The sequence below is a fragment of the Nipponia nippon genome, unplaced genomic scaffold, assembly GCF_047370975.1.
Source record: "Nipponia nippon isolate SJK-2023a ecotype South Korea unplaced genomic scaffold, ASM4737097v1 scaffold_3, whole genome shotgun sequence".
NCBI lineage: Eukaryota > Metazoa > Chordata > Aves > Pelecaniformes > Threskiornithidae > Nipponia > Nipponia nippon.
In genome coordinates, this window is record NW_028262347.1 from 79,779,866 (window position 1) to 79,794,465 (window position 14,600).

General features: G+C 46.5%; 1 protein-coding gene across 1 annotated transcript in view; it reads right to left on the reverse strand.

Moving 5' to 3' along the window:
* Window positions 1-11,401, reverse strand: part of LOC104012712 (protein mono-ADP-ribosyltransferase PARP12-like) — a 29,839-nt gene extending 18,438 nt beyond the window's left edge. Inside the window, exons 1-3 of the mRNA XM_087768127.1 lie at window positions 10,985-11,401; window positions 7,477-7,609; window positions 535-787 (exon numbers count right to left, since the gene is read on the reverse strand). Of these exons, the coding sequence (XP_087624253.1) occupies window positions 535-787; window positions 7,477-7,609; window positions 10,985-11,271 (673 nt within the window). The 5' untranslated portion in view covers window positions 11,272-11,401. The remainder of the gene's footprint in view (window positions 1-534; window positions 788-7,476; window positions 7,610-10,984) is intronic.
* Window positions 11,402-14,600: the final 3,199 nt, after the last annotated feature.

Here is a 14,600-nt window from a genome sequence, read left to right on the forward strand (position 1 = left end):
TGTTCAGAGGGTATTGGACTCTGACAGGTTTTAAAGCCAAGGTCCTTCTGCCCAGGAGGACAGGAGATTTACGAGTTCATATTGTTCACTGGAAGATATATCAAGACAACGGCTCTACTGACAAAGCTATATCTGTTTCCTGGGGACAGAAGGCAAGGAAAGTTTTCACACGCAGAGATACAACTCTGTCTCCTTCCCAGGAAGGAAGCAATGTGTCCAGAGCAGTACTGAGATCAATCCTAGACTACTCCCCATTGTGCTGCACAATGCTTGGGCAGAAATCTCAACACTCCTCTGCAGGCCGTCCGGTACTATGGCTTTCAGCATATGGTAGGGTAAGCACATAAGCTGCACTCCAACTACCACAGGGAGCTGTAGGGCTGTGTATTTTTCAATGCGTTTTCTCTTGGTTTGTAGTTGTGTACTGAAAGCACAGAAAGGATGATGGGGTTTAGCTGTGATGTAAGGCAAGAACACCTTCTACCTCTATCAAACTCAGAATTCTGTTTAAACTCAGTGTTTCTTACAACTTACTTTTTCCCTTCTTCAGTTCCTTGATGAATTCCAGATGCTTGTAATCATATATAGCCTGGATGTTTGAAGCTATGTTCACATCAATGCCTCCAGTTTCCAACACTCTCAATGCATGGGTGTGCAAGAGGTTATGGGATATCTTGCATGGAAAAAATCTACAGTCCCCTTGGAGAAAGTGTCGACAAATATGAAGCTTGTTGCAGTTGTTGTGCTGGCTGCAGGTAGAACCCTTTCTGTTGTAAAATTGGCAGACCTAGAAGTGGGGAGGATAGATATAACACGAAATGGAAAAGCACATTAGAATCAGTAATTTTCATCTTTGGTCTATAGCATACAGCTTTTACAGCAGAAAATCTGTTACTAAAAAGCATGTGTTCATTGTGACTTCTTTAATCCGGACAGATTTCTTGCATGGAAGAGCAGGCATTTTCAGCTGACTCATGCATTTTCAGTTTTGAAGTTTTGCAGAGGCTTTTTCCAAGAAAAAGAAAAGCCAGTCCAACAAGCATTCATTTTTGGCGCTCCTTAGCAAGACAGTTACATAACAACTGACTTGTTTACAGTTATTCTATTAAAAAGAAAAAAACCCAAAAAACCCAAAAAAACCCAACATAATAAAGAACAAGTGTATCCATAAAAACATATACTGTATCAAATGAGGTATTATTTCATGGAGCTGAAATTGCATTTGCACTTCCTATTTGTAAAGCTTATTCTGCATTGAAGACTTGGGCGTCTAAAAATGATAAGAAGAATGCTTTGAGGTTAGAGTACATATGGAAAAAGCAACGCATTTCTTTATTCCTCTGCTCACCAAAAAAAACAGATATGCAGTGAATTGGACCAGGGAACAAGTCACACACCAAAAACTCCTTCATATGGTCCACGAAGCACCACAGCAACACTTCCGCTCCTGCACCACGGAGGAGCAGTCCCCTAACAAGAAAGCTGCTTTGAGGACACACAGCTGCCTGGCGGGCAGCCCCAACATCACACCAGAACTGTCACAGATCTCTTCCCAACTCCTGTACCAAGCAACAGAGACAGTTTTTATGCTGTGTTGCAACTGAATATATATAGATTTATATACCAACTAGGGAATTAGAGATTGCTGGGACGGCAGTGTTTAAAAGACTGAAAAATCAGGCCAGTTTCAACTGCAAAACAACTCTTCACTGGATTCATATTCATTAACAATACCCATTGCCAAAGGCAAGTCCCTCATCATCATCAGTCAGTATCATGTACAGAACAATTAGCCTTCACAAACTTACTCTAAATTAGGTGGGAGCATACCAAGCCATGGACCTGATGTCATTTCAGTAAGCACTGATGGCTACTGTCCTCAATGGTTCTTAGCCTCTGAGGGAAGCAGAAACCAAAGGGGGTTGTCTTCTTTCTTCCTCATCTTCCCTCTGTCATTGTGGATGCTTTATGCTGTTCTACCCCAAACGCCCCAAGGAATGCTCTCATTTGCTTTTGACATCTTCTTTTTGGGATCTGGACTTGTTCTGGTTTTGCTTGTTCTGGATTATTCTGCTTCCATCATGCACCCTTCCTGCCTGCTCTGCAGGATTTTAGTTTTACCAGGTATCTTGCAGATTTTACTTCTACATGTTTTCCTGCACCATTTGTGCAACTATATCACAACTTTCCACTTCCCCCTTGCAATTATGGCTATTATTTATATATTTAAGCTCAGCTGCATCACAAAATGCTATCAGTGGTGTTACAATCAGTTGGATGCTCATGCAAATGCTGGCAGCAGGGGTGGCCTCTGAGAGAAGAAGCCAGGGGCTGCCCCATGCTGGACACAGCTGGCTCCAACAGACCCACTGCAGGACACAGCTGAGCCCGTCAGCCAAGCTGGTGCCACCTCTGGGAAAACACATTTAAGGAAAGGGCAAAACACTGCAAGGTAGTGAGGAGGGTGGTGGGGAAAGCATGAGAAACAGCCCTGCAGACACCAAGGTGAGAAGAAGGAAGGGGAGGAGGTGCTCCACGTGCCCAAGCAGAGATTCCTCTGCAGGGCTGCCTAGAGCCGGTTGCCCAGGACCGTGTCCAGATGGCTTTTGAATATCTCCAAGGGGGCAGACTCCACAACCTCTCTGGGGAACCTGTGCCAGTGCTCAGTCACCCTCACAGTAAAAAAGCACTTCCTCATGTTCAGAGGGAATCTCCTGTGTTTCAGTTTGTGCCCATCACCTCTGGTCCTGTCACTGGGCACCACTGAAAAGAGCCTGGCTCTGTCCTCTTTACACCCTCCCCTTCAGGTGTTTGTAAACATTGATGAGATCCCCTGAGCCTTCACTGCTCCAGGCTAAACAGTCCCAGCTCTCTCAGCCTGTCCTCATGTGAGAGATGCTCCAGCCCTTTCATCATCTTAGTGGCTCTTCGCTTGAACTCCTTCCAGTAGCTCCATCACTCTCTTGCACTGAGAAAATAATTTTTGGAAAATTAATTTTGGACCTATTTTCAGCTTACATAGCAGGCCACTGTGGAAGATATTATAATGAGGAGATAGTGACTTCTAGCAAATCTAGGCAGTTTACCTGTAGGCCTTGGTTGCAGAGGCCCATGCGTTATCATTAGTGACAGCCACATAATGGGAGCACATACCATGCCATTAGCATCGACTGCCTTTAACAATACAGCCCGTACATACTGTTTGTAAGAGCTTGTTCCTATAGAGATGCATAAGAGCATAATATTCTCAGTGAACCTTGGTGTACCATCTAGAACATTCAGTTTTATACGGATAGAAGGCCAATAGCTTTGGGTTTTTTCCCAGAAAAATACTATAAAGAGGTGAAGAACAGCAAGGGTGCTGAACCTCACCATGGATGGGAATTCTGCACAGCAAGCCATGGTCCTACCAGAGAGTTCTGTTTGATGCTGTATTGTCATGGGTTCCCACAACATCAGAAGGGGCACATAAGATTTCTTCTCATTATAACCTTTAGTAGTAACCAGCTACTTATCTTAAGAATCATGTGCCTTTCTTAATGAGATCCAAAAGTACCAGCGCCTGCCAATGCAAAGCAATTATTCACCTACCCCAGAATTTTGGGTAAGTCACTTCATTTTTCTCTCTTTCGTTTGCCCAACTTTGTTTGAGGGGAATGCAGAAAGGCTTATCATCTACAGAGCACTCAAAGATCTATGTATCGAGAACATATGCAAGTGCTAGGTAACACCAAACAGTCTTGTGGCAGATGCCTTGCAACTTCAGTCACTAAAGAACTCAAATCTTACACCACTGCCAAGGGATGTTCTTCCTCAGTTGAAGACTGTTGCTCTATTTTAGGGGCCTGATACCACTCCAAGTGTTACTTTCATCTAAAATATACGTCTCATCTGACTGCCTATATAACAAGAAAAATAAGTTAAGGCTTTAAATATAAGCTTGTTTTTCCATCCCTCCAAGTGGAGATAACTGTTCAAGTTACTGAGCTGGAAACAAACAGTTAGTCCAACATCCACCAGAGACAGATAATCAAGCACAAACTAAGGGTTGTGATACAAACTTATACAGTAGTCCCTTGGTTCAAAGGAGTAATATAGTTCCCTGGATGTTTCTAGAAAAACTTAAAATCACTGCTTTCTTAATAGGTCTTTTCCCAACTCAATGTTTCCCCCTTAACTTCAATATCCTCTCCTTTCTAGAAACTTTCTCCTCCACAAATACTGCTAATCAAAACCAGAAACAGAGAGCACAGTTTGCCACTCAGCCTGAAGCTGGTTTAAGAACTAGCAAAAAAAGCATAAGACTTATGCCAGACACTGGTTTTGGGGGCCAGAGCATAGGAATTGCTTTCGTGCTTGCATCTTCCTGCTTAAGAGAGCAGGAAAAAAAAGCAACTACAATACAGAATCGGGTAAAAGCTGAGAGAATACTTGTATTAGGTTTGCATGGCAAGGTTTTGGTAGCAGGGGGGCTACAGGGGTGGTTTCTGTCAGAGGCTGCTAGAAGCCTCCCCCATGTCCGATAGAGCCAATACCAGCTGGCTCCAAGACGGACCCACCGCTGGCCAAGGCCGAGCCAATTAGTGACGGTGGTAGCGCCTCTGGGATAACACATTTAAGAAGGTGGCAGGGGCGGAAACGGATGCAACTGCAGCTGGAGAGAGGAGCGAGAATAGGTGAGAGGAACAACTCCGCAGAGACCAAGGTCAGTGAAGAAGGAGGGGGAGGAGGTGCTCCAGGCACCGGAGCAGAGATTCCCCTGCAGCCCATGGTGAAGACTGTGGTGAGGCAGGCTGTCCCCCTGCAGCCCCTGGAGGTTAACGGTGGACCAGATATCAACCCACAGCCCGTGGAGGACCCCACATCGCAGCAGGGGGATGCCCAAAGGAGCCTGTGACCTTGTGCGAAGCCCGCACCGGAACAGGCTCCTGGCAGGACCTGCCAACCCGTGGAGAGAGGAGCCCTCACTGGAACAGGTTTGCCGGCAGGACTTGTGACCCCATGGGGGACCCACGCTGGAACAGTCTGTTCCTGAAGGACTGCACACTGTGGAAGGGACCCACGCTGGAGCAGTTCATAAAGAACTGCAGCCCATGGGAAGGACTCACGATGGAGAACTTCATGGAGGACTGTCTCCCGTGGGAGGGACCCCATGCTGGAGCAAGGGAAGAGTGTGAGGAGTCCTCCCCCTGAGGAGGAAGGAGCGGCAGAGACAACGTGTGATGAACTGACTGCAACCCCCATTCCCTGTCCCCTTGTGCCACAGGCAGGGAGGAGGCAGAGAAATCGGGAGTGAAGTTGAGCCCAGGAAGAAGGGAGGGGTGGGGGGAAGGTGTTTTAAGATTTTCTCATTACCTTAGTCTGATTTTGATTGGCAATAAATTAAACTAATTTCCCCAAGTTGAGTCGGTTTTGCCCATGACGGTAATTGGTGAATGATCTCTCCCTGCCCTTATCTTGACCCATGAGCCTTTCATTATATTTTCTCTCCCCTGAGGAGGGGGAGTGATAGAGTGGCTTTGGGGGGCACCTGGTGTCCAGCCAAGGTCAACCCACCACAGTACTAAAAATATGAACATTTTCTGTGGAGTATCCATTGCACAAAATATCACTTTAGGGTACTGGAGATACCAGCCACTTAAGTTACAAAGTAAAACTCTCAGAGATTTAAAGACACTAAATCCAGTTGACAGTGATTTTGTAGAGCATCTAGAGGAAAATGCATTAAAAGATGATGTTAGCATGCCACGGAAAATTTTATATGGAAGCATCAGAATAAACTACCCAACCAGAACAAAGTGCTGCCTCAGCTAAACAGGGAATCCACTAATTAGCTACATCAAGAAAGCACACTGCCTCTTGCATTTGCCAAGAAACAAAAAAAAAGGAGAGCCAGAGAGAAGGTGAGAGAAAGTGTAAACGCCCCTGATTTTGAGGTGCTGTTATGTTTTTCTTACCCTGCACCCCAGTTCAGGTCACAGAAGACCAAAGTTTCCTCTTGCTTGAGAGCTTCATACATGCCATTTGTCAGCAGACACACAGCCAGTCAGCAAGAAACAGCCAAGCTGGCTTCCACACCCCTCTCCCCAGCTCTCAGGTTTATGAATGGCCTGCATCCATCGCTGTTTTCCGTTGTTTCTGCTATTTTGCTCCATAATATGCATTAAGGTGCTCAATTAGAGGCAATTAATGATGCCTGCCAGCAGTGAGGGCTGAAAAGATCTATGGGTAAGAGCTAAAGAGTAATACCAATCGATGATAGTTGCTACTATCTGCCCATTACTGGGAGTAATTAAAAAAGAATCACTTAAGTTTTAGATGCAGCTGAGCAGGACAAAGATATTATTAACCCTCCTTGCTCATCACCATCATGCTCCTTGAATCTGCCAGCACAACATATTTTAAAACACTACCAAAAAAAAAAAAAATCTATTTTGTCAAAGCCCAGCACTGTCACAGCAGGGAATAAGAAAACAATAGAACTGTTATGCCAACAGATCTGTGGAGATTATAACCCCCAAAAGACAAGGGTAACAGGCAGGACTCTGGTAGTTTCTTAACCAGGAACAGCTGTAGCCAGAACAGGATATTCTTGGCTTTGAAACAGCCATACCTTGCAGATAGCACTGCCCTTAGACACATATGCAGAACCAGAATGGATTGTTTAGCCAAATTGAACAAAATCAATGACTTGCATGCAAACTGGACAAAGGTTGCTTTGTAGAAAATTAGTGCACAAAAACTCAGCGTGCTTTGGAAGGGGCAGATTTTACACAAAGCTGACTGCAGTCATTTGGTCATTTTCTCGTAGATTTTTCTCGCTCCCCTATACCCTCAAGCACCAAAATGTGCAGGTCTACGTTGGCTGGAAAAAGAAAGGGGCCCTCACTTCCTAGTCTCTATCATCTCTTGGAGAAGAGCCAACAAAATGGTTTTGGTCAGGCCTTTTACCCTGTAAGCATGTACAATTACTGTGATCTTTCACCTCTGCCTTGGTTACCTCACTGTCTGTAAATCTCTGGTGAAGTTGCTGACTTTGTTTGTTTGCTTGCTTTGAGTAACTTTGTGGCTGTCCTGTTGGGATAACAGGAATGGCACGCAAAACAGGCTGTAGCCTTGCTGTGCACTGCCTGCTGTCAGAGGGCAGGTCTTCTCCTGACAAGTCATAGATGACGTGTCCTTATCAAGGTGCAAGCCTTCTGGTATTTACATAAGCAACCCATTCCTCAGTATTTAACAGTTTTATTGCTGGTTGGTTTTTTTTTGATCATAAGTACATGTCACTTTCACAACCTTTGCTCCATATAATTTCTTCTGGTGCTTTCACACGCAGCTATTCCCATTCGTACTTCATTCAGACTAATCTTAATATTTCTGCTACATACCTTAACAGCTTGAAATTGAGATCAGACCACCTCTTGCCCTCTCCCATTCCTAATTAACAAAAGCTTCTCTTAAGAAATCAGTACAACTCACATCAGGGAGGAGAAAAGGGTCGTTTTGGAGAAGCAGGACTCGCAGCTCATTCTCATCGAGCCCAGACAACTCATGAGTCTTTAGAACTTTCCTGTTCTCAGCACTGATGATGTCGTGTGAGTACTTACAAGATCTGCAAGAAAATACAGAGAAATATCAATGTTTACTTATTCAGTCAAGTTGATTTAAAGAAGAACCTCAGATAACGTTGAGCTCGGGAAAAGTCATGGAGAGACAGGCAGTTTGGCAAAAGTCTGTGAACATTTAGATGGTCTCTGTGATTAGCTGCAGAATGGACCAAACAGCATAATAACTGTGAAATACAGTAGCATTATTATCCCCATTTTAAACATGGGTGTGGCCAGACCACTTCTAAGAAAGCTAGCAGCACAGATTTGAAGGCAAGTCTGTCGACCCCGCACTTTCTTCCACTCCAGTAAGAGGCAAGTCAAGTCACACGATCTGAACAGCTGGAAGGAAAGCTAATTTTAGAGGAATACATCAACAATGGCGGAAGTTGCAACACCCTTGATTTTGTGAACGTAAAAGGTTGTTGTCCCAAGAATGGCACGTAAAGAAATATGCAAAAGTCTCAGAGCACAAAACAAAGAGATAGCGAAGCTTAAAACGACACGATTTCTTATCTTTGCTATCTGGGAAGTTAAAAAAAACCTAAAAAATCCAGGAAAGTTCATTAACTTTTGAGTTTTGGATAAAAAAGCCATTAAAGGTCAATAACGACGATGCTGGTGCCACTTACTAAGAGAAATGTCTGAAGTGAGTATGAACTACAGAGAGAGAAAGATTGCCTATTTTTTGCATCTATTTGAAAAGATACTACAAATCAACAATAAGAAACATAGTCAACCTGTACATTAATTTGATGCAGTAAAATACAGCTTCCTCGTGTCTTGATCTTCAAAGGCATGACTTGATACAGCCTTAAGAAGAGATACTCAACCAATAAAAAGTACCTGTTAATCTATCAGGCTCAAGTCTCTGTTCCCTTTATCCTTTTAGCCTCTAGTTAACTCCTGAAACTCTCCTCATGCTGTGTCTGATCCCATCCTTCTGTACAGACCTTTGTGCAGACATTTCGCCCCTGACCCCCGCACCCTGCTGGACACATTGCTTTGTAAGCAAATAAACAAGAACATGAAGTCTGAAGGGCAGAAGTGTGCCATCTTTGGTCCTGAGAAACGATCTTCTAAGGATACTAGACTCTGTAGACACTCAATTAATGGCTATGAAGGTAGGAGAGCTACAGAGTATTCGAGGTGGGAGCCATCACCAGCATTCCTCCACAGTTAAATTCAGATTCCACTGACAGTCACACAGTGATCTACATCACTTGAGTACATATTTCTAGGTCAGTGGAACAGTCCACAAATACAGTGATAACTAATCAGCTGAACTTAATAACACATTCGGAAAAAAAGCAGTGAAAAGTTACTTGCCAGACACAAGTTAAAAATGGGTTTAACTGCACTAAGATCCTGATTCCACTAAATAGGAAGACCCCAGTAACTTGCACAGACATTTTTGTTTCAAAAGAATTTAAACCAAAAAGGATGCAAGAACTGGAAGCAAGGCTAGTGTCATGGTTTAACCCCAGCTGGCAACCAAGCACCACACAGCTGCTCACTCACCCTCCCCCCGTCCCGTGGTATGGGGGACAGAATTGGAAGGGCAAAAGTAAGAAAACTAGTGGGTTGAGATAAGAACAGTTTAATGACTGAAATAAAATAAAATAAAACAAAATAATAACAATGAATGAATAATAGTAATGAAAAGGAAAACAACAAAAAAGAGAGAAAGAAACAAAACCCAGGAAAAACAAGTGATGCAACCGCTCACCACCCACCGACTGACACCCAGCCCATCCCTGAGCAGCAATCACTGCCCCCCGGCCAGCTCCCCCCAGCTTTATATACTGAGCATGACATCACATGGTATGGAATAGCCCTTTGGCCAGTCTGGGTCAGCTGTTCGGCTGCGCTCCCTCCCAGCTTCTTGTGCACCTCCTCGATGGCAGAGCATGGGAAGCTCAAAAGTCCTTGGCTCAGTATAAGCACTGCTTAGCAACAACTAAAACATCAGTGCTTTATCACATTATTCTCATGCTAAATCCAAAACACAGCACTGTAGCAGCTCCTAGGAGAAAAATTAACTCTATCCCAACTGAAACTAGGACAGCTAGATTTTTACCTTATCAGTTAAAAAATATTCTCTGTCTTGATCCATGTGGTCCACCTAGCAGTATTTTTGCACCCTCATTTTAATCAACCTCCCTCCTACAAAAGGCATACTTTTCCTTTTATTAATTATTAACACATACAAAGGTGATTTTAAATACTTAGCGCTATTGAGAGAACAGAATGGTTTATCATTACAAAGGGAATCACCTCGTTGCATGTTTTAGTTCACACAGAGTCATCCAGTGCAAGTGCCTATATGCACTTGAAGGTATTTCTGCCAGTGAATCACAGGGAAACTTATCGTACCATCAGTAGAGCGAGAAACAGTAAGAAAATCTTAGCACCCTAATACTTTGCCAGTACCGCTCTGAGACAGACACGGCCTTTCCCCTCCATCCTCTTTGGATCCAAGCGCACAACGAGCTATTTTGCTGGGAAGAGGAAGAATCTGGCATGGTATCAGCATGTTACTAACACCACAACAGCGCAAGACCTGGGGCTTGGGCGCTTACAACTGCAAATTCTTCCACCAGAGCTGGCTGTTGCCATAGATTGTCACTGAAAGGCTTCTGGGTTTCCCTTCCACGTTTGGTTTTGGTTTCCTTTACCGTTATTTTTCTAAACTAGGTACCACCTTTGGCCCACCTGCGCCTAGAGAGGCTGCCGGGCCTACCCTTCCTGCGAGTCCTCCGTAATTCCAGAAAACGGGACTGATGTATGCAGGAAACCAAACGCTGTCTCTCACAGAAAGGGCTGTAGGCGGAGCAGTGACTTACAGCAAAATTAAGTGTTCGTAACTTTCTGGATTAAAACTAGGCGGCATGCTAGCTAGCACTTTGCTTTTTCTTACTAGAGAAATATTTGTAAACTATTTCATCCAGATGCCAGTGGGCGGAGGGATGGCTGTGGCAGACAAGCGGCTTTAACAAAAAACCGTAATACTGACAAAGAAAAGCAGGCGTCAGAAAACTGCAGCCTGCGGCGGTCACTGCCGGCTCTTACCAAACCAGCGAGAGCAGCGAACGAGTCCTTCCCCAGCAAGAAAGGCCCGGTACGAGGCTGCACCGCGGGGGCGGGCCGGGCCCTCACCGCCCGCAGGCAGCCGGGGCCGGAGCGGCACCCCCGGCGCAGCCGAGCGAGGGGAGCGGCCGCAGGCTGCCGCCGAGCCGCCCGGGGCCAGTCCCGACGGCGGCCGGTTCCCGGGGGAAGCCCGGGGGGCGCGGGTGTGTGTGTGGGGGGCGCCCCGCTCCCCTCCGTGAGGGCGGCCGGCGCCGACGGCCGCCCGCGCCCCGCCGTCCCCCCGCGCTCACCTGGGCCCCAGGTTGCACTTGCCCATGAGGTGGAGCTTGCAGAGGTGCAGCCGCTCGCAGCCCCGGCACTCCTTCTGGACGCAGAGCCGCACGGCCGACACGGCCAGGACCTTCGCGCCGCCGCCTTCCCGCAGCATCAGGAACCGCTGGGGACCCGCCGCCGACAGCGTCTCCTCCAGCTGCTGCGCCGAGAGACCGATGTGCTGCTGGAGCTCCGGCAGCCCCAGCCGCCCGCCCTGGGCGCACAGGGTCTTGGTGAGGAAGCAGCACACCGCCGGGTCGCTCATCGTTCCCCCTTCGCCTCGGCGCGACGGGACGGGACGGGACGGGACGGGACGGGACGGGACGGGACGGGACGGGACGAAACTCCGCGACCGCCTGCCGGGCGGGCTCGACAGGAATCGAAACCGAAGGCGCGGGGCGGGCGCGGCGGCGGGCGGGGCCTGCGGCTGAGGCAGCGGCAGCGCTGAGGGAGCGCGGCGGGGGAGGGCAGGCGGGAAGGCGGGAAGGCGGGAAGCCGGCGCCAGGCCCGGCCGCCGGCGCCCAGCGCGGCGAGGGGAACCCGGAGGCTTCCTCGGCTGGAAAGCAGCCGGGAGACAAACCATGCGAGAAGTGATTGCAAGGGGTGTGGACTTCTCGTCTTCTTCTTTTTTATTTATTTTTTTTTAATGACGGATTCTTTGCTGTTTCTGGTGTTTGGATTTGGCAATGAGCTGTCACCTGGATGAAATTTCATATATCGTGTTGTTATCGGTCCCTAGATATCGAGGATGGATCCCAGCTAGTCCCTCCCAGAGTGCATACACAGAGCAGAGCACCCGCGTCCACTGAAGGATTTCCTTGCCTCCCCACTAACTTCTGCTCTCTCTACCTATATGTAACACTAACACAAATGTAGTTCAGAGCATTAAGCCCATAATCATAGAATCATTTGGGTTGGAAAAGACCTTTAAAATCATCAGGTCCAAATGTTAACCTAGCACGGCTAAGTCCACCACTAAACCATGTCCTCAAGCACCACATCTACCCGTCTTTTAAATACCTCCAGGGATGGGGACTCAACCGCTTCCCTGTGCAGCCTGTTCCAGTGCTTGACAGCCCTTTCAGTGAAGATGTTTTTCCTAATATCCAACCTAAACCTCCCCTGGCGCAGCTTGAGGCCATTTTATCTCATCCTGTCCCTTGTTACCTGGGAGACGAGACTGACCCCCACCTCACTACAGCCTCCTTTCAGGCAGTTGCAGAGAGCAATAAGGTCACTCCTCCGCCTCCTCTTCTCCAGGCTAAACAACCCCAGCTCCCTCAGCCGCTCCTCATAGGCCTTGTTCTCCAGACCCTTCACCAGCTTCGTTGCCCTCCTCTGGACACACTCCAGCACCTCGATGTCCTTCTTGTAGTGAGGGGACCAAAACTGAACACAGTACTCGAGGTGTGGCCTCACCAGTGCCGAGTACAGGGGGACAATCACCTCCCTGGTCCTGCTGGCCACACTATTCCTGATACAAGCCAGGATGCCGTTGGCCTTCTTGGCCACCTGGGCACACTGCTGGCTCATGTTCAGGTGGCTGTCAATCAACACCCCCAGGTCGTTTTCTGCCAGACAGCTCTCCAGCCCCTCCTCCCCCAGCCTGTAGCGTTGCATGGGGTTGTTGTGACCCAAGTGCAGGACCCGGCACTGAGCCTTGTTGAACCTCATACAGTTGGTCTCAGCCCATAATGTAGGAGAAAAACTTATCATACCCAAATAATTATAGTATTTATGTAGCAATACCATTACTTTTCTTTCTTTCAGACTGGCAGTCAGCTACTGATCAAGGCTGGTTGCAGAGTCGTGTCCTGGCAGGGCATGTGAAGCTGAGAAATGACTGGTTCCTGTTAATGCTGAGGTAGGGCTTGGGAGGGTCTGTGGGACTGGGGAGAAGCACGGCGAACAGCACATCGGAAAGATGGGGAGAGGGCTGAGTACTAAATCCATTCAAGATGCGTTTTCGTATTCAAACCGTTTGGCAATGCAAGCTTCAGAAATAGTAAGTATCAACCACTCCCTCTGGATCAGGAAGTTAACCTCAAAAGTAAAGTGAATGTCAGCTGGTGTTGCCTGGTGCTACTGCCTAATCTGAAAGGCATGCGAAACTACACAGTCACCGTATGAACCATGGCTGTTCAGGTCATAGAAAGAGAACCACCTCAAGGAATGGGATCAAGGTGGTACAGCCCGTTGTTTTGCTTTCTTTCTTGAAGGGAATATGAAAGGATCTTTTCATCGGGCATATTTTCCCATATTTGCCCTCTTGCTGTTATACTTGAACAAATGAACTGATTTAAGGAAATCAATAGAAAAGGAGAGGTAGAAGGAGGAGTTTATCACATCAGTTCTAGCTTTAGAAAGGTAAATCGATAGTTCTGGGCTGGTTTATGTTCTAGGCATGCATACATGCATTCTCAGGTTGTGAACAGGTTGTCGAGAATGATAAAACTCAGATGCATACTCGATGTAGTTTCAAGACTGACTGATAAGGTAGAAAATGATTCAGTGAGTCCAACTTTGTTGTATTACCAACTCCAAACAGCAGATAATAATCATGAATCAGGCAAAACTTTCAGTCATTTGCTTATATTTGTCTTCTGTTTTTCAGCCAGTTCCAGTGAAAACATGTATTAGTGCATTAATCCACTCAGAAACTTGAACCATGTGGGCAGAGGAGCTTTCCTGGATACTTTTTTGGTACAGTGTTAACAGCATGGAGCAGGAAAGCAAAGTGAAGCATGGCAAGCAGAAAGAAGCTGCAAATACAGTCTTGGCAAGCGTGTTCTATTCTACACTTAAAAACACTTAAGAAGGGGTTTGGATCAGTCCTGAGTGAAAGCAAACAAAGAAATGTTACTGGATTTATTCTGTTTGTTGGTATAATGTTTTGCAAATACAAATGCCCCAAATACTTGACTTCGTTACCAAGTTCAAACAGAACCGGTTTATGTGAAAGAACATAACTGGGTGAGGCAGAAGGGATCACCGTATCGAGGAGTCCCAAATGAGTCTTATTTTCACAGGGCAGTGAGTGATTCCAGCCTTAAATATCAAGCCATTTGTTTAATGTTAGAAACCACTGAAAAAGTGGCTGGGTTGGTGTAACCTCTTGCTGCTGCTAAAAATGTAACGCCTGTACATCTTTCTCTCTGGTGTCCTCTGCTTCCAGGTGTAACATCTCCTTGTTTGCCCTGGCTTGGGTAGTCACCTGACTCCTTAGTAAGATGAATCAGCTTTCAGAGACTTGAAACTGAAGTACTGATTTGTATGAGCGAAGTACGAATGGAAATGCGTATGTGTAAGCACTAGAAGAAACAGCAGAACAAAGGTTAAAAGAATGGCCTGTGTTGATAACCAAAGACAGTTTGAGGCAGTAAAATTGAGAAATAAGTTGTTTCTCTCAAACAAAGGAGACCTGCACTCTGTAGCATAGGCAACTTGTCTGCAGAAGACCCTGACAGCTGGACGTGGCAGGAAGATAGAGCACATCACAAATGCCATTTCTTTTCCTGTTGGTCCAACTGGAAGCAGACCGTAGCCTCAGAAGCTCAAAATGAAGAAACACAGAAAATGGGCAAACAAGTTGCC